We start from the raw sequence: 24,133 nt of genomic DNA, 5'->3' as shown, positions 1-24,133 counted from the left end.
ACAACTTTGTTACAGCTTATGTCCAATCATCAATAGAGCTAGTCAATCTTTAAACAGACCTGAATGTTTTCCACGTTATCCAGGAGAGGGGGTTTCTTCATTCCAAAATCATGAGGTATTAGTGTGTAGAAGCGATTGGACAAATCCAGCAAACGAGCTTCAGGAGCACTGTCAGATACAGCCTAAAACAACACAGAAATTATTAGGATTTAAAACTGAGACTTACAAATTTACATCGTCAGGTTAACATTTAACATTGTGACTCACCTGCTGTACATCATTCAGGATAGAGTATGCACTTTGAATCTGACGCTTGCTAAGTTTGCCCAAAGGCATCTTCTGCAGATCAATCTACAAATCAAAAATAGTAATACAGTCTATCAAAAGGTAAGTAACATTTTAGTTCCTGGGTGCGGTCTTTAAGCGGTGATAAAAACACATTTTCCTTGGCACAAATTTTAAAAAGGTGCTCAAATGCCTCCACAAGTCCCCCCTTTTTTTTTTTGCAAGCTTCTGCAATAGTTTTGTCATTTGTGTGTTCAGGAGTCAATTAGCTACTGTGGCAACTGGATTAGTGGGCCTCCATATTAAAATGCATATTTTGGGGCTGACGATTAGTTAAAACCCCCCAAACATATTTTCTGAAAGAGACTAGAGAATAAAGTGATGGTAACTGCAAAATATTTTCAAATAGTAGCATACATTTATCAAACCCCATTTAATTTTAGTGCACACAAAAGCAAAATATTACCCAAATTTTTTTGGGTAAAATAAACGTGGGATTGTGTCATCTAAAGCCTTAAAATTTCACACACTCATGGAACAAAACTGTCCATAGGTGACATGGTAAAAGCCTTTATAGGTTATCAGTATAGAGTTAGCTATGAACGACAGTCGAAGCATTACTGTTCCCACTCCTGCCTGTGCAGCAATAGCCAATAAATGTAACGCAATTGCTATTTTCATAAGCAGGCACACCTGACACACGTTTAAGTATGTGGGGACCACAGGCTTTAAACATTTTTTCTATTACAGTATATCTTAAAAATTTTTTCCATCACATAGGGGGCTGGATAGCAAACCCATACCTAAGCACCCCCCTCCCACAATGTGAAAGCATAGTAGAAATGAAAGGTCCTCTTTAAGGAGACATCAAAGGTCTAAAAAAAAACCCTAATGTTACCTATGGGCCCCACCAGTGGCAGCCGGTGCGTTGGGGGCGCAGCCCCCCCATCCATGCGTCCGGCCCCCTAATCTGCATACTGGGTGCCGGACACATGGAGCTCAATGGGTTTCTTGTTTTTTAAATCCCCTGATTAGAGCCAGAGGCTCTAATAGGGCGATGCAAAGGGTGGTCCCGGGGCGCAGAGCAGTGCGCCCCGAGCCAACCCATTGTGTGACAATAGCAAATGAAAATTCGCTATTGTCACACGGATCCTCCTCCTGGCCAATCAGGGAGCGGGTCTAATACCTGATTGGCCGCAAGGCAAACCCCATGCCATTGGCCGAGGAGGATGCAGGAGCAGGAGGACTCGAGGAGACACGCCGGGGGACTGAGGAGAAGCCGCCGCTGATCTGGGTAAGTGCACTGGTCTCGGGGCCTCAATGCATTGAAGGGAACACGCGCGCTGGTCACTGTGCATTGAAAGGGGGCACGCTGGTCACTGTGCATTGAAAGGGGGCACGCTGGCCACTCTGCATTGAAAGGGGGCACGCTGGCCACTCTGCATTGAAAGGGGGCACGCTGGCCACTCTGCATTGAAAGGGGGCACGCTGGCCACTCTGCATTGAAAGGGGGCACGCTGGCCACTCTGCATTGAAAGGGGGCACGCTGGCAACTCTGCATTGAAAGGGGGCACGCTGGCCTCTGTGCATTGAAAGGGGGCACGCTGGCCTCTGTGCATTGAAAGGGGGCACGCTGGCCTCTGTGCATTGAAAGGGGGCACGCTGGCCTCTGTGCATTGAAAGGGGGCACGCTGGCCTCTGTGCATTGAAAGGGGGCACGCTGGCCTCTGTGCATTGAAAGGGGGCACGCTGGCCTCTGTGCATTGAAAGGGGGCACGCTGGCCTCTGTGCATTGAAAGGGGGCACGCTGGCCTCTGTGCATTGAAAGGGGGCACGCTGGCCTCTGTGCATTGAAAGGGGGCACGCTGGCCTCTGTGCATTGAAAGGGGGCACGCTGGCCTCTGTGCATTGAAAGGGGGCACGCTGGCCTCTGTGCATTGAAAGGGGGCACGCTGGCCTCTGTGCATTGAAAGGGGGCACGCTGGCCTCTGTGCATTGAAAGGGGGCACGCTGGCCTCTGTGCATTGAAAGGGGGCACGCTGGCCTCTGTGCATTGAAAGGGGGCACGCTGGCCTCTGTGCATTGAAAGGGGGCACGCTGGTCTCTGTGCATTGAAAGGGGGCACGCTGGTCTCTGTGCATTGAAAGGGGGTACGCTGGTCTCTGTGCATTGAAAGGGGGCACGCTGGTCTCTGTGCATTGAAAGGGGGCACGCTGGTCTCTGTGCATTGAAAGGGGGCACGCTGGTCTCTGTGCATTGAAAGGGGGCACGCTGGTCTCTGTGCATTGAAAGGGGGCACACTATACCTTAATTACTGAAGGCCCCTTTCACACTTTTGCGACCTCAAAGTCACGCAATTTTTTACAGCGTTTGTTGCCGCAAAGCAATGCCTATTACATTTTTCTGTTTGCGCCCCCCCCCCCCCCAAAAAAAATTTTGAGCACCAGCTGCCACTGGGCCCCACTAAAGCAGATCATGCTTGATTAGCTTCTTCTCCAGTCATCTTTTGGAGTGTGGAAGTGAATCTCTACCAACAGAAAGCTGACAGTCGTCTTGACAGTAGTAAACACAACCCCCGCTGCTATAACAGCTGGGAGTGTGCCTAAAGACCTTTGCTACCTACTGCAGTTTTTAAAGCATGCTGGTAAGACACGTAGGTACTGTAAAATGCTACTGGTGATTGAGAGGTTAAGATGCAGGATAAATCCATTATAAGCAAATAAGTTGCTGTGTCATTAAGGGTAACAATTAGCAACTATATCAATATTTACATAATTGAAACTGAAAGGATGTGCAAAACGTAATGCAAAGATTCTTGCAATGTAGAACTGAAGGTATTTTTTCTTTCAAGGAAACAAACAACACCTAGTAAAGAGAACGAACCTCAAACTCCACCATGGCTTTCTTCATGCTCTCCACATCAAATATCGTTTTGATAAGTTCTTGCACTGGCTTTGCAAGTTTGGACTTAGTTCCAGCTCCAACTGACAGCTTTTTCACCACATCCTCCTCCTGACAGACACAAGCAAAGGGATGAAGAAACTGATTAATGGCAGTGTTAATTTTGAGTTCTTAGTAGGTCCTGTTTTAGGACTACTGGTTAGACCCTTTCATGCCTTTAGATATCCAGACCAAAAGTTAGCCTCCTCAGTACATGTCCATTAACTTGACTATATGACAATTTTCTTGCTTAAATCATTTTTAAATTTCACTTATTTAAAGGGTGTGTTTATGTAAAATTTGAAACACTTTAAAACACTGCCATTGATAGATTGCATGGGCCTGTGCCTGCTTCTTTATAATTGCAACATATTAGTGATCACATGACTGAATACATTCTGAATGGTTACCAATCATAACTGAAAACTGACAGCTGGGTTTGGCAACTATGACAGCTGTTTAAGGGATGACATTTATTTAAGTATCAATGTGTAGACAATGTGCTCAGGAGCACTTTTATACTAATTGTGGGTGGAAGGGGGTTAAACAGTTGCAAGCCTGGAAATAGTTTAATTTCTCAAAACATGCAGATCAGCCTGTACCTTTAAAAAATATTTCTGCTGCACGGTACTATACAGGGCTTTCTTGCAAAATCTCAAAAAGGTGGGTTCCACTTTCATGCTACTGCCATACTTCATTAGTAATACCAGGACATCTTTATAAAAAGCACCCCCCCCCCCCCCCCCATATGTAAAAAGAAAAATTCTGGAGACCTTAACCGGTTGCCGACCGCCGCACGACTATATACTGCGGCGGTCAGCCCCGGCCAGGCAGAGTGACGTATCGGTACGTCACTCGCCTGTCACTGACTTGCGAGCCTATAGCGAGCGGGCGCGCGCCCGCCGAGGCGCGCGCCCGCCGCGGCTCATTCACAGGCAAGTCAGTGCGTGTGACCGGCGGACTCGATGTCCGCCGGCCACACTACGATCGCTCCTGTGAAGGGAGAAAGACAGAGCAGCTTGTGTAAACAAGCTGCCTGTCAGTTCTCCCTGTGTAAAAGTAAAGATCTGACCGTTCTACTATGTAGAACGGTTGATCTTTGCTTTTACACCAATAGCAATGTCCCTACACAGTAGAAAGCACGCCCCTAGGACACACTTAACCCCTCCCTGTCCAATAAAGTTAACCCCTTCCCTGCCAGTGTCATTTTTGCAGTAACAGTGCATATGTATAGCACTGATTACTGCAGTAATGTCACTGGTAACCCCAAAAGTGTCAAAAATGTCAGTCAAGGGTCCGATCTGTCCGCCGCAATGTCGCAGTACCGAAAAAAAAATCGCAGATCGCCGCCATTACGCGTTAAAAAAAAAAACACCAAAAATGACAAAAATCTTTCTCTTTGTTAGTAAACGCGATAACTTTTGCGCAAACCAATCAAAATACGCTTTTTGCGATTTTTTTTACCAAACATAGGTAGCATAAAACAAATTGGCCGAAAAATGTTAAAAATTTTTGATTTTTACTTTTTTTTTTGGGGAATTTCATATAAAAAAATGTGAAAAATATTGTTATTTTTGCAAAATTTACGCTCTTTTTTTGTTTATAGCGCGTGATCAAAAAATCGCACAGGTGAACAAATACCACCAAAAGAAAGCTCTGTTTGTGGGAAAAAAAGGACGTCAAATTCGTTTAGGTACAGCGTCGCACGACCGCGCAATTGTCCGTTAAAGTCACGCAGTAAAAAATCGCAAAAAAACCCCTGGTCCTTTAGCAGCCAAATCCTCCGGGGCTTAAGTGGTTAAAAAATACTGCCCGGACAACAACTAAGCAGCCAGGCCAGAAGTCACATTACTGCACAGGCTCCAGAAATTTACTCTTGGGACCCTATTTAAATAGGAGTTCCGATACCAAAAGTACACTGGACATTGCGGTTCATTGCATTTACACTTGGCATTTTAAAATTTACTTTAATAAATGTGCAGTGGTTTGGTCGTAATAAGTCCATACTGCTGGCCCTTGGCCCATAAATCTACACACTTAAGTTTTTAGACTTCCTGGTGTGTTGCTTTGATCAAGTAATTGATCATTTCTTATTTTTTTTGCCACTTCAAACACTTACTTGGCCATAGTCTATCTCTAATGGATAGAACTTATTGGGGTATTTGTTGAAGTTGGTGGAGTGCCAGGCATTGCCAGTCTTCTCTTGATACAGATTAAGGAAATGGTCAATAGCTTCCTCTTTAGAAGACATTTCCTCCAGTTTGTTGCTTCCTATAACTGTTCCGACTCTGCCCCAGGACCGGAAGACCCAGTACCTGTAAAAGTTACATGAGAATTAAGAGTTAATCCAAACACCTACAAAAGAAATCAAGTACTTTATATAAAAACAAACTATTTTGTACTAGAACGCTGAGATAAAACAGGTGGATATGGTCCCATATTAAAAAGGAAAAGAAAATCATTAAATGTATTATTATATGCAACTTGTGCACCTGACTCTTTGTACAGAACATAAGCGGTCAGTCTGTTCATCGAAACCGGTTGATCCTCTACAACCACTTGATCCTCTACAACCACTTATGCTTCTCAAGGAGCTTTCAGCTTTATGGAATAAATGGTTGGTGGATATTTCGGATCTCGAGTGGTCGAACATTTAGGATTTCCCTTTTAACCACTTCCATACCGAGTCATGTAATATGACGTCGGCAAAGTGGTTGTCTAGATCCGGGCCGCCGTCATATGACGTCGGCCCGTTCTAGCTGCTACTGCGCGCCCCCGGCGGCGCGCAGCGGCGCGATCAGGGATGAGGCTCGTCCCTCGGACATAGCCCATCCCTGATCAAGGTAAACAGCCAATAGAAATTGGCTGTTTACCACGTGATCGGCTGTGTCAATCACAGCCGATCACATGAGCGGCTCCAGCACGAGCCGCTCGTTCTCTCTGCAATGCCCGCCCCCGGGGGCTCGCAGAGCAGCGATCGGGGACGAGGCTCGTCCCTCGGACAGAGTCGATCCCCGATCTAGGTAAAGAGCCAATGAAATTGGCTCTTTACCACGTGACCGGCTGTGTCCAATCACAGCCGGTCACAAATGTCAACAGAGAACACGGTAACTAGCTGTCACCGTGTTCTCCTCCTCACACACTGATCCTGTGTGAGGAGGAGATTGTGGTAACAGCTAGTTACCAACTACAGTGCACCCTAAACACACTGATTGCCCCCCCCCCAATAAAAAGCACCTGTCACTAGCCCATCAAAGTACCCGAGTACCTGTCACCAGCCCATCAGGTACTCTGATGACAGGTACTTGGGTACTCTGATGGGCTGGTGACAGGTATTCGGGTACTCTGATGACAAATACTCTGATGACAGGTACTCGGGTACTCTGATGGGCTGGTGACAGGTACTTGGGTACTCTGATGACGGGTACTCGGGTACTCTGATGACGGGTACTCGGGTACTCTGATGACGGGTACTCGGGTACTCTGACGGGTACTCGGGTACTCTGATGACGGGTACTCGGGTACTCTGATGACGGGTACTCGGGTACTCTGATGACGGGTACTCGGGTACTCTGATGACGGGTACTCGGGTACTTTGAGTACCTGTCAACAGAGTACCCGTCATCAGAGTACCTGAGTACCTGTCACCTACCCATCAGAGTACCCGAGTACCTTCCACCTGCTCATCAGAGTACCTGACGCCTGAAGTACCCAAGTACTTGCCGCCTGCTCATCAGTACCCATCACTACTCATCAGTACTCATCAGTACCTATCACGTATCAGTACTGATCATCAGTACCCATCAGTACAGTATCACCTATCACCTATCAGTCAGTGAGTACTACTCCTCAGTACCTGTCACCTGCCCATCAGAGTACCCGAGTACCTGTCACCTGCCTATCTGAGTACCCGAGTACCTGCCACCTGCTCATCAGTACCAGAGTACCTGTCACCTGCCCAACAAAGTACCCGAGTACCTGTCACCCTTCATACAGCCACCATGTCCAAGTCCAAAAAGGTTTATATACGTCCTCCGTTTAAACCTAAATACCGGTGTTATGGCAGCAGATAGCTGCCATAACCCTGGTATTTTTTTAAACGGTGGACGGTTGGCTTTCCGATAAGGGTGGTCCCAGCGGCGGATTCGCCGTGGGATCACCCTTCCGGGATGGCGGAAGAGGCGCCCCCCCCCTCCCGACGCGTTCCGGTCCTTTTCCCCGCTTACCGGACCCGCCGGCAGCGGGGAAAACGATCCGGTCCCGAATCCTCACAGACAGGATGTCGAGTGAGGGCAAGCTTGGCCTCACTTGACTCTATGGTCTTGGAGGACCGGAGCTACGGAAAATGTTGTTGCCTAGCAACCGGTTTAAGAGGTCCTTTTTTTTTTTTTTTTTTCATTTTATATTATAATTTATTTATTTTTTTTTTTTTTCTATCTTTTAGTGTACTTGTGAGATCTGAGGACTTTTTGACCCCAGATCTCACAAAAAAGAGGTCCTGTCGTGCCTATTTCTATTACGAGGAATATTTACATTTCTTTTAATAGAAATAAAAATGATCATTTTTTTTTTTAACGGTGTAAAAATAAAAAATAATAAATAAAATAAATAGTAAAAAAAAAAAATTAAAGCGCCCTGTCCCCGTTCGCTCGCGCGCAGAAGCGAATGCATACAGAAACCCCGCCCACATATGTAAACTGTGTTCAAACCACACATGTGAGGTATCGCCGCGATTGTTAGAGCAAGGGGAATAATTTGAGCCCTAGACCTCCTCTGTAACTCAAAGATGGCAACCTGTAGAAATTTTTAAATTGTCGCCTATGGGGATTTTTAAGTACCAAAGTTTGTCACCATTCCGTGAGCGTGCGCAATTTTGAAACATGGCATGTTGGGTATCTATTTACTCGGCGTAACATTATCTTTCACATTATGGAAAAAAATTGGGCTAACTTTACTGGTTTCTTATTTTTTAATTAAAAAAAGTGATTTTTTTTCCAAAAAAATTGCGTTTGGAAGACCGCTACGCAAATACGGTGTGATAAAAAATATTGCAATAATCTCCATTTTATTCTCTAGGGTCTCTGCTAAAAAAAAATATATAATGTTTGGGGGTTCTAAGCAGTTTTCTAGCAAAACAACTGATTTTAGCTTGTAAACACCAAATGTCAAAAATAGGCCTAGGCAAGTGGCTAGGATGCATGATGATGCTCCTTGGATGTTAGGCCCCTCTATATGGCTAGGCTGTGAAAAAGTCTCACACATGTGGTATTGCCATACTCAGGAGGAGTGGCAGAATGTATTTTGGGGTGTCATTTTTGCTGTGTACATGCTATGTGTTAGGAATATCCTATAAATTGACAACTTTGTGTAAAAAAAAAAAGTTTTCATTTTTTTCCCACATTTTCCAAAAACCTGTGGAAAAAAATGATATGTTCAAACGACCCATAATGCCTCATAGAATATACGTTGGAGTGTTTGCTTTCCAAAATGGGGTCATTTTGTGGACTTTTCCATTGTATTGGTGCTCTAGGGCCTTGAAAAGTGTGATAGGTAGTAAGAAAGTTTTATGTGTATTTATGCTCCTAGAACGCCTGAATGTGCTTCTTGGACGTGGAGTCTCTTTTTGTGGCCAGGCTGTGTAAAAGTCTCACACATGTGGTATCGCCATACTCGGAAGGAGTAGCAGAATGTATTTTTGGGTGTAATTTTTGCTGTGTACATGCTATGTGTTAGAAATAGCTTATAAATTGACAACTTTGTGGGAAAAAAAATAAAAAAAATTTTTTCTTCATTTTCCCAAGAATTGTGGGAAAAAATTACAACTTTAAAAAACTCACCATGCCTCTTACTAAATACCTTGGACTGTCTACTTTACAAAAAGGGGTCATTTGGTCGGTATTTGTACTGTCCTGAAATTTCAGGGCCTCAAGAAAGGAGATAGGCAGTCAGTACATCTGGTGTGATCAATTTTCAGTAATTGGTACCATAGCTTCTAGACTCAATAACTTTCACACAGACTAAATAATATACACTAATTTGGGTTAATTTTACCAGAGACATGTAGCAGTATACATTTTGGCCCAAAATGTATGAAGAAAAATTTATTTTTTGCAAAATTTCATAATTGAAAGTGTTTTTTTTTCAAAATTTTTGCACTTTTTTTTGCATATATCACGAAAAAAAAAAAAACCCCAGTTGTGATCAAATACCACCAAAAGAAAGCTCTATTTGTGTGAAAAAAATGATAAAAATTTTGTTTGGTTACAGTGTAGCATGACTGAGCAATTGTCATTCAAAGTGTGAGAGTGCTGAAAGCTGAAAATTGGTCTGGGCAGGAAGGGTGTCTAACTGCTCTGTATGGAAGTGGTTAAAGACCATCTTAGCCAGTAAAAATTGTACACAGCGCTTACTACACACCATACGGAGTGCACAAAATGGCTTCAAACACTTCAACTGATTGTAGATGTTCCCATCCTAGCAGTGACTTTACCCACATTTTTTTGGTCATGTCTTGCCATCCCACAATATTAGGGGGGAAGTGGTGCGTGTTGTCCAAAGAGTCTCTGGAAAAGACCTTTCCTCCTCATTAAATCTGTCTACTGGGCCTGGTTGAGGAGTTGGCTCTTACAGCAGCGAAATGTATGCTGCTGGGACTCCTCGTGTTTATGCAAGGAAAACAATAACCCTGGCATGGACAAAATCTACTTCTACAATATCAGTGTGGATGAACTTAGTTAACTCTGCAATACCTCTCTAAAAGGACACGTATTGTAATAGAGGTTGTCCACGGAAGTTTGAAAAAGTCTGGGGTAAATGGGTTAACGAGGAATTAACGGCATTCATGTCTGATGTTTCTTCTTAAGAATTGAAATCTCCTTTGTATATTAAGCTATGTCATCCTATATCAGTGGGGGGGGGGGGGGGGGAGGGGTTTGAAAATGGTGGACTGACCTGCTCGGGATGTTTTACCTTCTCTGCTTATACTGTATTTAATTAATGGGTGAGCAAATCACACATTTTTTGGATTGTTTGGTTTTATAGTTTTGGTTGTTGGTGGCTGTGCAGGGCTCCGGCAGCCTGCATAGGTGAACAAGTTGTTCCTAAACCACTTGACAACCAGCCGCCCAGTTATATGGCAGTAGGTTGGCAGGTTCCCACAAATCAGTGTACCTGTATGGCAGTCCACGGGAGCGCTCCTGTGACCTTCTGAAAGCGAGGTGCGGGATCGGTGGCCACAATTGCCGACGCGCACCGGCGATTGCTCCCCATGAAGAGAGACCGGCGGCCTGCTGTTGTAAACAGCAGACAGCTGTTCTCTCTGGTATCAATACAGAGCACCTGTGTTCCTTTTATTTAGGAATACGGGTCTCTGTGTTGATATTACAAGCCAACCCCCCCAGGCTCACACCTAACCCTTTGATCGCCCCTGGGTTAACCCCTTCCCTGCCAGTATCATTATTACAGTAACAGTGCATATTTTTAGCACTGTTAACTGTAGTAATGTCACCGGTCCCCCCCAAAAGTGTCAAAAATGTCAGTTATGGGTCCAATCTGTCTGCTGCAGTGTCCCGCTAAAAAAAAAAAAAAAAACGCTAATCGCCGACAAATCTTTCCCCTAGTTTCTAGACGCGATTACTTTTGTGCAAACCAATCAAAATACACTTATTGGGATTTGTTTACCAAAAATATGTAGCAGAATACAAAAATCCTTAAAATGTTGAAAAAATTAAGATTTTCAACTTTTTTTTTTGGGGAATGTTATGGCAGGAAGTGAATTTTTTTTTCCAGAACTATCGCTCTTTTTTGTTTATAGCGCAAAAAAATAAAAATTGCACAGCTCATCAAAAACCACTACAAGAAAGCTCTATTTGTGGGGAGAAAAAAGGACATTATTTTTGGGTACAGCGTTGCACAACCGCACAATTGTCCGTTAAAATAACGCAGTGCCGAAATAAAAAAAAAATGGCTTGGTCATTAAGAGGGAAAATGTTCCCGTCCAGAAATGGTTAAAACTTCAATAAGTATGAGGAAAAAAAATAAATGGATTTTTGTAAGATCTTACCGTAAAATCCTTTTCTCTTAAGCTCATTGACAGACGTAGTCTTCTTGATTCTCAAGAGCTGGGTTATGTTGTCTCCGCAGGAGTAGGACTAGGCAGAAAGACAAAACGTTCTGGCTCCACCTTAGGGGCAGTCCCTGAGGGTATATCCTCCCTCTCTCTGCTACAGGGAATCAGTTCTGTTTTAAAGCAGTACAGAGAATTTAACCCAACCCAACTCAATGATAGAGGGGCGGGTACTACGTCTGTCAATGAGCTTAAGAGAAAAGGATTTTACGGTAAGATCTTACAAAAATCCATTTTTCTCTATCGCTCATTGACAGACGTAGTCTTCTTGATTCTCAAGAGCTGGGACATCCAGAAGCAGTGCCACAAAATGAGGGGTGGGATTGACAGAATCAAAATCCAATCTAGAAGGCCCAACCGGAGCCAACCAGAAGTATCAAAGGACTCATCGAGTAAACAGATGAGACCTACCCCACAAATCCTCGAGGTAGACCAACAGTCTCCTCAAACAGTGGCCTGCAGGAACCTTGCAGCCAGAAGAGGCATCTGACGATGCCATCACATAAACCTTATACAATATTGTAAAGGTATGAACCGACTACTAAACAGTCGCCTTGAAAACCTGAACCACTGACGCCTGATGGCGGAAGGTCCAGGAAACTCTAAGCGCCCGAGTAGAATGCGCCTTAACAGGGAACGGGGGATCCCGACCCTTAGATAAAATAAGCCTATACCACCGTCTGTCTGATCCATCTAAAGATGGTCGCAGCAGAACAGGCAACCCCTTCTTAGGGCCATCCGTGATCACAAACAGTGAATCCGTCTTACAAATTGAATCCGTAGTATTCAAGTATATCCTGATCGCCCGAACTACATCCAAGGAATGCCATGCAAATTCTCGAGGATGATTGGGCTAAGGACATAGGAAGGACAATACACTGTCCTTATTCAATGAAACTTTGAAACCACCTTAGAAGGAAGGATGGATTCGGATGAAGAACAACCTTATCCCTATGAACCACCAGATCTGGGGAACAACAGTATAATGCAGCCAGTTCTGACGCCCTGCGTGCAGAAGTGATAGCCACCAAGAAGACCACCTTCTGGGATAAAGTAGGCAAGGGAATCTCCCTGATATTTTCAAAGGGAGGTGTCTGAAGAACCGACAGCACCAAATTAAGATCCCAGGATGGTAACGGCGCGTGCACTGGCAGAGCCAGGTGTCGCACCCCCTGGATGAAATTCCGCACCAAGGAATGAGTAGACAAAAGCTTCTGAAAGAAGATAGCAAATGCTGAAACCAGACCCTTGATAACACTCAAGGCCAGCTTCTGCTCAACTCCCTGTTGCAGAAAGCCAATATTCGGACTACCGAATAAAGATGTAGATGGAACCCAAGGGATTCACATCACACAATATAAGACTTCCATGTACGATGATAATCTTTCTGGAAGTCGCTTTCCTTGTTTTAACTAGAGTAGGAATAACTGAAGCTGACAATCCCTTGTCCTTCAGCACCTGGGTCTCAATAACCAGGCCGTTTAAAACCAGCGATCGTAAAGCAGGATGGAAGATCGGTCCCTGAGACAGTAGATCCTCCCTGAGAGGAAGTCTCCACGGGACGTCCGCCATCAGTCTGACCAAGTCGGCGTAACAAGCTCGACGAGGCCAGTCCGGAGCTGCCAGGATTACTGGAATTCCTTCCTCCTCTATCTTGCGAAGAAGTCTTGGCAGTAACCCAAGAGGAGGGAAGGCATACATTAGCTGGTATTGCCCCCACGGGGCGATCAGTGCGTCTGCGGTTTCTGCTAGAGGATCGCGGGAGCGAGCCACGAATCTCTGAACTTTCCTGTTGAATCGAGATGCCAACAGATCCATATCCGGGGTGCCCCATCGTAGGCACAACTGGTGGAAAACGTCTGGATGGAGGGACCATTCCCCCTGATCCAGAGTCTGACGGCTGAGATAATCTGCCTGCCAATTCTCCACCCCCGGAATGAACACCGCAGAGATTGCTGGAACAAATCGTTCCGCCCAGCGAAGAATGCAAGCCACTTCTTTGGCCGCTCGGACACTCTTGGTGCCCCCCTGGTGATTGACATAAGCCACGGCCGTGGCGTTGTCCGACTGGATCCGAACCGGGCTGCCCTGGAGCTGCTCGGTCCAGTGAATCAGACAAAGTCTGATCGCTCTCAGTTCCAATACATTTATCGGTAACCTGGATTCTTCCGGGGACCAAAGTCCCTGGACAGATAACTGACCGAGAATTCCTCCCCATCCGGATAGACTGGCATCCGTGGTCACTGTCGTCCAATATATTGGCAGAAATGACTTTCCCTGGCTGAGCATCGGAGACCGAAGCCACCAGACCAGAGACTCTCTGGTCTGTTTGCTCAATCGGATCTGATTGTCCAGGGATTCCGGATTCCGATTCCATCTGAGAGGAATCTCTTGCTGAAGAATTCGGGTATGGGACTGGGCAAATGGGACTGCTTCGAAGGAAGCCACCATCAACCCCAGACCCCTCATGCAAGTCCGAAGGGAAGACCAGCTGTTGGTGGACTGCTGATTGAATCTTTCGGAGTTTCCCTACCGGAAGAAAAAACTCTTGTCCTGACTGTGTCTAGAATTAGACCCAGATATTCGAGCCTCTGGGTGGGAACCAGAAATGACTTTTGCTGGTTCACCAGCCACCCGAATTCCTGTAAAGAAATCATAGTAATTTCTATGTTTTGTAGCAAGGTCTGAGGAGACTCTGCATGAAGCAGAAGATTGTCTAGGTAACCTAGAATCGATATGCCTCTTTGGCGCAGAAGTGCCAACATTGGGGCCAACACCTTCGTGAAGACCCGCGGAGCCGTGGCGAGACCGAGAGGTAACGCCACAAACTGATAGTGGTTCTCTTCTACGGAAAAACGTAGAAACCGCTGATGTCCTGCGAAAATGGGAATGTGAAGATATGCGTCCTAGATGTCTATGGACGCTAGGACATCCCCTGGATGCAGAAAGGCTGCTACTGTGCGAATGGACTCCATTCTGAATCTTCTTATGTAGACAAAAGAATTGAGTGCCCTTAAGTCCAGAATTGGACGCACTTTGCCCTCTTTCCTGAGTATTGTAAATAGGTTTGAATAAAAACCCCTGAAAGCGTTCTGTCCAAGGAACGTGGACTACCACTCCTTGTTGTAGTAAATCTGTGACTGCTCTCCACAGATCGTCTAAACGATCCGGGGATAGTCGGCTATTGGAAGGGAAGAATCGCGCCGGTGGGAGAGATCGAAGCTCGATCTTGTACCCTGACCTTATGACTTCGCAAACCCATCTGTCCGGGATTCTGGAAAGCCATGGATCCGGGAACCGGCGAAGACGTCCCCCCACCCCAGTTATGGGTGGGGGGCGCACCTTCAGGCTTTGGACGGTTTATCTACAGGTCTAGAGGGGGCGGGCTTTTGCTTGCCCGACCAACGACCCCTGACGCCTCCTGCAGGAGCTTTGGAGGACTTAATTTTTTCACCCGCGGGACAAAAAAAAACCTCTTGTGAGAAAAAAAGAAGGCCCTCGTCTTTGACGAGTTCCTTTACCTTTAAAATTTTGCGGTAAAAAGGTGCTCTTTCCACCCGTGAGATCCTTAATGATCTCATCTAAGTTGGTTCCAAATAGACGCTCTCCTAAAAAGGGGAAATTAGCCAATGCTTTTTTGGAACCTTGGTCGGCTAACCAACCTTTTAGCCACAGTGTACGCTTGAGAACCACCGCTGAGACAGATGCTCGCGCCAATAATGAAGTGGCGTCTAACGCCGCATCACACACAAACTGTAACCCCTGTATCATCTGTTCCAACAAATCTGATACCGCCTGAGGGACCTCTTCTAGGTCCCGGCGTAACCACTTGGTCCATACAGTTACAGCCTGCGAAACCAGACCAATAGCAATTATTGGTCTGAAAGCTGATCCAATCAAGGTAAACATGGTGCGAGACATAGCTTCTATCTTGCGATCCACTGGATCTTTAAAAGACGGAGCGTCTTCTAGAGGAATAACCGTGGCTTTATACAATCTAGCAATTGGTGAATCCACCACAGGTGGTTCTGTCCATTTCTTAATGAGGGTTTCCTCAAACGGATAACGCCTGTTAATGCGTTTAGAAATAGTAGAAATGCGTTTTGGCAGACTCCATTCTTCTTTGATTGGATTGCCAAAACATTTGGGCAATGGAAAAAACCTTCGCCACTAGATGCGTTTTTAGTCCCAAAAGGGATTTCAGTTTCAGCTATTTCTGACGGAATACCCTGTAATCTCTTGAACAGATACCATGAGTGCGTTTACCAACGCTTCCTCTCTGGCTATGGCTGATGCCGAAACATCCTCCTCACTGTCTGAAAAGACAGTACACGAGACACCAATACCAGATGAAGTACCTGCAACTGCAGAAATAGGCTCAGAGTCTGAATCCGAGGTTTCAGATAATAAGGGGTTAGGCGGGGGTCGCTTACTTGCGCCCTGTCCCTGACAAGCCACTTCCACCCGGGACACAAGCTTCCATAATAGCGGACAATGATTTAATCGTCAGTGGGGTGCTGGAGGATCCCGCAGACCCCTCAAGGGGATCCGGAGGAGATACATGAGTGGCAGGGTCCATGATAATTCAGGACACCTTTGCCAGAAAACACAAAAAAACTTTTTTTTTTTTTTTTTTTTAATAAAAAATACCTCTTTTTTTTTTTTTTTATGTGTCTCCCCCTAGCGCAATAGCGCCCCTCAGAGTACCTGCTTCTCGATCCCACAGAGAGAGAGAGGGACCCCCAAGGCTCACCAACCGATGCAGTGAAGTTTCCAACCAACTGCAGTCAGCGTCTGTCTTTACAGACTGAAAGGAGCTGTTGCTTTTTCCCGGGTAGAAGGACGTGGCTCCGCCCCCTGTGTACGCCTTCCGGCGTTCCCAGCTCTCCACGAGGTAGCTGGGCTCATGAAACATGGCCGCCCCCATATAGGAGACATTAGACTCCAAAAACATGGCGGCCGGCGTGACCTGAGGACATGCATGCACCTGGTCTACGGCAAAATGGCGGCGGACCGCCGAAAACGTTTTTTCCCAGCACATCCACCTGCATCTCTGCTGAGTGGTGATTGATAGATCTACAGGAGATACACTACAAATAAGGTAGGATTATACCTCCTATGTCTGCTGTAATGCTACAGTCTGCTGGGTAGAGTGTTAGCTCTCAAACCAAGTCCACTTCCCACAAACACATACTGTATTTACAAGGGGGACTTGTAAGTATCAGATATATACTGACCATGTATGGAGGGGCCCATAATTCATACTGCCTCATAACGAGGAAAGAAAAAAGGGAACGTTTACTCACCATACCGAACCGACAGGCACCCTCTCTTCACAATACCCTCTCCACCGGGGTGGGGGTTTGTGGACCACTCCGGACGCCTCGACTCTCAGGTTCCTGGCGTCCAAGCGAGACTTTTAACTCGCAAGGACAGTCCCTCCACTGGGACTCCGTCGCGGCCGACCCAGCGCGGAGCTCTGGTCTGCACGCGCTCGTAGGCAGAAACCGGGGTGACCACTGGATCTCAACATCCAGCCCGTCGCCCGGCCCCGCATACTTACTTGAATGTGTCGCGGCCGACCAAGCGCAATGCAATGGTCTGCGCGCGCTCGTAGGCCGGCTGGGGTGACCACTAGTGTCGCCCAGTCCGGCGTTTTTTGCTTGAAGATCTCACAGGAAAAACACTGGAGAAAAAACTACCTAAAAAATATTTCTTTTAAAGAAAAAATCTTGCCAGGACCAAAAAGATCCCAGCAAGGAGCTTAGGTCCTTACTCCTGACTAGACAGAAAAAAACTGATTCCCTGTAGCAGAGAGAGGGAGGATATACCCTCAGGGACTGCCCCTAAGGTGGAGCCAGAACGTTTTGTCTTTCTGCCTAGTCCTACTCCTGCGGAGTCTGTCAATGAGCGATAGAGAAAAAAGAATACCAAAAAAGCTGGCCACAGACAGACCAAAACGTGGCTAGTTCAGCAGAGACCGTCTTAATGTAGTTCAGTGTGTGGCTGTCACTCTTTGACAGAAACTGTACGTTAGATCAGCTTCTGTCAAACAGACAAGTTGGAAAACTTATTACTGGGTCTTGCTGACAGAAAGCTGTTTGAATGACAAAAAATCTTTAGAATGGGAAGCACTAAGAGAAAATTAGGCATGCAGCATACACTGCACTGAAAACGAACATGCTGGGACCAGGGGGGAGGAGATTAATGGCCTCATCATCCCGCTGCTGCTCCTTGCCTGTCAAATCCAAGGCTGTGAATAGGGAGGCAAGAGGCACTGCATAACTGTAGCACAATGAAACCCGGTCACCAAAGTGGCTCTGTAGTAACTAAAAACAGTGTGAAAAATACAGATCCATAGCAGAAAAAATGGCTCTGGAGTTCAGCTTTAAATTATTTGGCATCTGGATAACCGCCCGCCCCCCCCCCCCCCCCCCCCCGCCCATTATTACAGAACTGATATCCTATTTCTCCTCATCAAATTACTTAGCCACCCTTTGCAGAATTCATCTTACCCCTCTACTACTGCTTTGTCCTGTAGTGATAGGCGGACACAACTTCTCATTCACCTCTACTCTCAAATCAATGATCCATTTTAAACAATATTTCTCTAAAAACGATACAGACCTGGCATCTCTGTCATGTTCTATCAACTGCAGTTTATAGTAGGAGTTTGTCCCTCGGGATATATCCACCAGACCCAGGGTGGCACTAAAGATCTTGCCACTTTTCTCCAACACATGACATGTGTTTTCAAGTCCTAAAAAAAAAAAAAAAAAAATCATAGGTATGAATTACAAATTTGAATAAAGTTAATAAAGTTTTCATGGCATAAAAGTTGTTCCCTGTCAGTCTACTACAATTGTGGTAAGGAGTGCTAGCCTATGCTCTGACCTTTTGCATCAGTAGGAAATTCAGACTAGGGTTAGATTACCATAGGTTTTAACAGGATATCAAAACACTCAGAAAACCACACTAACTCTAACAGAACATATAAAACAGCATATAGACCGAGTCCTAGGTGTGAACTGAATCCAGGGCTGCAAAGCTAGAGTAAAAACGGCTTATCCACAATACTGCCTGCAGGCTCTCATTTACGGTAACCAATGTTCCATCAGAACTGAAACTTTAACTTGTAAAAATTGAGGCACACAACATAGATTTTAGCAGCATTAACGTATTTATCGGCGTATAACAAACACTTTTTAGACCTGAAAACAGAGTGTAAATAATGTGTGTGTTATATTTTCCATTAGGCTGCCTCGGAGGGGAAGGGAGGGTGACTAGCGCCACCAAATTACACAGAGCAGGGAGCTCCCGCTTACTCGGCAGTCGCTGTTATACGAAGTCCGGCCCCCTGGACCAGCTCCTATGATAGGAAAGCACACTGGTCCAATGTCGGAACATGTGATGTTTATCACAGGAGCCAGTCCAGGAGGCGGGACTTTGTATAACAGCGGCAGCCAAGTAAGCGGGAGATCCCCGCTCTGTGTAATCTGGCGACTCTAATTTCTATGCAACGGAGAGGCTGCATTGGCAGACACTGGCGGGGCTGCATTGGCAGGCACTGGCCCTTATTTTGCTTCAAAGTTCTTTACTTAAAATTTAAGATTTTTCCTGGAAACTTCCCTCTTAAAATTAAAGTGCATGTTATACATTATAAATACGGTACTTAAAGAATATGCAGATTATCTAAAATCACTGATTTCAATCTGAGTGTTTTTAAAGATGAATAGTATTCCCACAGATGTAACATTATAAAGGTCACTGTGGATATAATCAACGGCTTAATCTCTGAGATGACTGGTTTGATATTGACACTTGCATTGTGCGGCCCTCTGTGTTTTAGAGCTATAATTAAATATCACCCAAGAGCATTAAAGTGAGATGTGTGACCTATGAGGTATATGAACTATGACTAACTTGTGAGCACACACGCCAAGGGAAGCAGAGACCCTCTCAAGGTGTTAATTTGGTACAGCGGGACTACCATTAGCTTTAAAGAAAAACAAATCCAAACCAAACGCTAAGCAAATTACATTAACCACTAGAAGACCAGGCCTTTTTCTGACATTTGTTGCTTACAAGTTAAAATCAGTATTTGCTAGAAAATTTACTTGGAACCCCCAGACATTATATATATATTTTATAGCAGAGACCTTAGAGAATAAAATGGCGATCGTTGAAATATTTGATGTCACACTGTATTTGCACAGCTGTCTTTCAAACAGTTATTTTCAGAAAAACTACACTTTAATGAATTAAAAAAAAAAAAAAAGTAAAGTTAGCCCAGTTTTTTTGTGCAATGTGAAAGATGACATTACGCCGAGTAAATAGATACCCAACATGCCATGCTTTAAAATTGGGCACACTCGAGGAATGGCGACAAACCACGGCACTTCTTAAACTTCATAGACTACATTTAACATTTTCTATAGGTTACCTGTTTAGCAATACAGAGGAGGTCTTGCTCTAGAATTATTGCTTTCGCTCTAAAGATCCCAGCAATACCTCACATGTGTGGTTTGAACACGGTTTACATATGCGGACACGACATGCCTATGCGTTCGCTTCTACGCACGAGCGCGGGGGGGTGGGTGGGGCGCTTTCATTTTTTTCCCCCCCTTATTTTAATTTTTACACTGTCCCTTTAATTTTATTACTTTTATTGCTGTCACAAGGAAATGTAAACATCCTTGTGACAGCAATAGAGACGTGACAGGTACTCTTTATGGGGGGAGGATCTGGGGTCTATATGACCTAAAATCCCTCCTATGCACTTGAAAGCATTCAAAACGCCAATATAAGCGTTTTTGAAAACTTTCGATTTTTGAAAACTTGTGCCATTGGTTTTCCGAGTAAACAGGAAGTGATGTCATGACATTGCTTCCAGATTACCAAAGCCGACCAAAGCCAGGTCTCTAGCCAGCCGGTGGGTGTGTTGGCTGGTTGCTCTGGTTTCCCGGTGAGACGGGAGAGCCTTGGCGAGGGGCAGAAGGTGGGGGGACTAACTCTCCTGCTCCTTGTAATAACAGCTGAGTGGCTACTTAGCCACATCGATTGTTATTACAAGTCACCCGACCTTCGGCTCTCAAAAACAGCAGCTGCAGGCATCACTCCGGTACAACCCCTTGAAGCCAAATTACACACAGGTACGTGATTTGGCGGCAAGTGGTTAAACATGAGGGAAATAAATGGTCTATAGAACCTGAAGTTCTTGCTTTTTACTCTTCAATTCGACTTGCCTCTGTGAAGCCTACTTGGATCCTGGGCCCTATCTTTATGCAGCCTTAAATTTCTATTCAAGTTCACAAGATTTTTTTTCCAGCACTAAGCCTTGTTCTGTAATTCAAGTCAAATGGAAGACCTTTGAAGTCAAAAAAAGCTTTGACATTTGATAGTTGAAATACTGGGGTAGGGCTTTGTGACAGAAGAGGGCAGGGCATAACTGGGACTTGGAGATCTTGCACACAGCTTGGGGCTCAGAGTCAAGGGGTTGTCCACAAGAACAAAATTTTATATGAAAATAAAATCAAGCACCTGAAGACATTAACCTCCCTAGCAGTATTCCCGAGTGTGGCTCAGGGTTAATATAGAGTACCAAAAGCGGTAACCCCAAGTCAAACTCAGGATTACCCCACAATCAAACTCGCCTTCCCCTGCGATCCCCCGCCGTCCTCCCCAGCCATCCTCACTCTGTCCTCACGCTGTGTGCTCGGCAGATGCTGACACCTGTCTTCCAGTTCCCTTCCCTGCGAATGTCGCGACGCAGGGGGCGGAACCGGGGGCAATTTAAAAAAAGTAAAATCAAATAAATGACATGATACAAAGTTGTTATCCTAACGGATTACACTGTATCATGCCATTTCACCTCAGGATTTCACCTGGAGACTTTTACAGTGACCTGCCTGTGCTTTTCCAGTTTTTTGTGCCTGGAAAATTGAGAACGACCATGGCGTCCAAAAGGCGTTCTTTTTGCGCAGAAAGCGCTTTTAGACGAACTGGAAAACAGCGACAGCGAAACAGAGTTACTTGAAGAACTGAGGGATCGTGATTCAAAAGAAAATACGTCATCAGGTACGGAAAGTAATGACAGCGGCGATTCTGCGACTGAGCTAAGCGATGTGCGGACTTGGTGCTCTATTGACTGCGGTATGGATCAGGCAGCGCCCCCAAGATACCATTTACAGGAGCACCTGGTATGAAAGTTGATGTTAACCATGACAACCCCTTGGCATGCCTCCAATTATTTTTGACTGATGAGGTTATTAAAAAAATTGTTACCTAGACCATCATCCGGTACAAAGACCAACAATCTGCTATGCATCGGAGATTTGCAAGATGCAGAAAGTGGGAACCACTGACCAAAGATGACCTTTGGAAATTTCTGGGCCTAATAATCCTTAAGGGAGTGGTGGGGAAACCCCTGCAGAAGTGGTATTGGACAACCAATACATTACTTGCCACTTCATTCTTTGGCACGGTCATGTCAGAATTCCGATTTTCCCTCATAATGAAATATCTCCACTTTGAAAATAAGAATTTGATGAAACTACTCATCCTACACCAAAACTAAAAAAAAATGTGGGAAGTATATCAAATGATTCTTCAGCATTTCCAACAGAGCTATGTGCCAGAAAGAGATATCAGCATAGATGAAAGTCTAATTGGCCTACAAGGGAAGGCTCAGCTGGGTGCAATACATAGCATCAAAGAGCACGATTTGGCGTAAAATCCTACATGCTGTGCGAATCATCAACTGGCTACATTTGGAAATCAGTGATATACACTGGAAAAGAAACAAAATTTGATGAAAAATACAGTAATTATGGAATGGCAACATCTTCTGTTCTTTCACTAATTGAGCCATTGCTAAATCAGGGCTATTGTGTAACAACGGACATCTTTTATACATCTCCTAAACTATAGGAGGGTCTACTGCACAACAAAACTGATGCATATGGAACCGCAAGGGCTAACCGGCGCGACATGCCGCCAAGGTTTGGCAAAAAGAAAAGAAGCTCAAGACAGGAGAAATGGTTGCCTGGCAGAAAGGCAAGATGATGGCACTGCAATGGAAGGATAAGATAGATTTTTCGCCTAATGAGTACAGTGCATAACATCTCCACTGTTATGATATGCACAAAAGGTGGGAAAGAAGTCATGAAGCCAAGAGTAGATATAGACTACAATAACACCATGAGAGATGTCGACAGAGCCGACCAAGCAATGGCATTCTACCCAGCAATGAGGAAGCAGCAAAAAAAAAAAAAATACTATAAGATGATCTTCAGACATCTTCTTGAGCAATGATTGTGGAATGCCCACATTCTGCTCAAAAAAAAAAGAAAAAAAAAAAAAAAAAGTGTGAAAAGCCTGTGATTCATGCGGACTTTATTTAGAAAGTTGCCGAACAAATGATTCTGAGTCACCAAACACCATCAATGGCTGTGAACAGATCTGGACGTCGTACTGTTTGCGTTGTCAACCCAGAATGCCTGACTGGTCTTCACTTCATGGATTACACCCCACCAACTGAGAAAAAGTCCGCACCTACAAGGATATGTGTGGTTTGTTGCTCCAAGAGAGATGATAGTGGAAGGAAAAGAAACCACATTCTATTGTGACGTTGGACTTTGTGCAGTCCCAGGTTTCAAAATATTTCATACCCGGGATGTTTACTTAACCTTTATTACAGTGATATATCCCACCCCTTGTTTGTACATATTTCAGTGTTTTTGGTTTGAATATATTATTGAATACAATTTATTATATTATAATTTAGGATTTCGTGTTTCAAACTTTATCATACGCAGGATGTCTACTAGACTCTTGTTTGGACAGATTTAAGTGGGCTATTCCTAAGAATTACAGGTGTAAAATATAAAAAACAGATTTCCATGCAAAACAATGTACCGCTTTTAGCACAAAAATTCTGACATAATCAGACCGCCAGGGAGGTTAAAAGGTGCCTGGACTTCAGAGATATGGTTAGCTTGGGTACCTTTTAGGCCAAACCAAGCTCACTTTAAGGCAGGCAATTTAGAGGGACAAATCTCAATGCAAATAAAACCTGGATGAAACAAAAGTAAACCTTTTTCAACCACTTCCCGCAAATTCACGTAGATCTACGTGATCTGCAAGAAGTGTTTGTACCGGGGTGATGCCTGCAGCTAGAGGCCTCATCCCGGTACCATTTTTCAGAGCCAGCGGTCGGCTTTCAGGCGGTGGGAGCCGCATTGGTCATTACCCCAGTGAGCAGGAAGAGACGCCCCTCCTCCCGCAGCTCTGCGCGGGTCTCCCGTCCCACCGGGAAACCCGAGCAACCAGCTGGTACCTCCGCTGGCTGCTTGGAGTCCCAAACGAAGCCTGATTCTGCTTCAATTGGGTCTCCGATGATGTAACCCAGAAGCGGCGTTCATGGCATCACGTCTGGGTTACTTGGCGGCTACAGGCGCCAAATCTAAAAAAGTGACAGTATTCAAAAATGACGTTTTCGGCATTTTGAATACATTGAAGGGCAGTGGAGGGGTCTGGGGTCTTTTAGACCCCTGATCCCTCCATAAAGAGTACTTGTCACTGCCTATTGCTGTCACAAGGGATGTTTACATTGCTTGTGACCGCAATAAAAGATCAGATTTTTTTTTTTTTTTAAAACCTGTGCTAAAGTTCAAAAATTAAATAAAATAAATAGGGGGGGAAAAAAAAAAGTTAAAGCGTTCCCGTCGCCGTGAGCTCACACGTGAAAGAAAACGTATACGGAAATCGCGCCCGCAAGTGAAA

The 24,133-nt window shown here is 45.0% G+C and overlaps 1 protein-coding gene across 1 annotated transcript in view; it reads right to left on the bottom strand.

Moving 5' to 3' along the window:
- Positions 1-24,133, bottom strand: part of PARP1 (poly(ADP-ribose) polymerase 1) — a 115,906-nt gene that overhangs the window by 14,757 nt on the left and 77,016 nt on the right. The window contains exons 12-16 of the mRNA XM_082251639.1: positions 17,978-18,110; positions 5,345-5,540; positions 3,169-3,297; positions 268-351; positions 60-182 (exon numbers count right to left, since the gene is read on the bottom strand). Of these exons, the coding sequence (XP_082107765.1) occupies positions 60-182; positions 268-351; positions 3,169-3,297; positions 5,345-5,540; positions 17,978-18,110 (665 nt within the window). The remainder of the gene's footprint in view (positions 1-59; positions 183-267; positions 352-3,168; positions 3,298-5,344; positions 5,541-17,977; positions 18,111-24,133) is intronic.

This window comes from Pelophylax lessonae (assembly GCF_965119305.1).
Source record: "Pelophylax lessonae genome assembly, chromosome: 3".
In the NCBI taxonomy this organism is placed as follows: Eukaryota; Metazoa; Chordata; class Amphibia; order Anura; family Ranidae; genus Pelophylax; species Pelophylax lessonae.
This window is presented reverse-complemented; position numbering and strand designations above follow the sequence as displayed.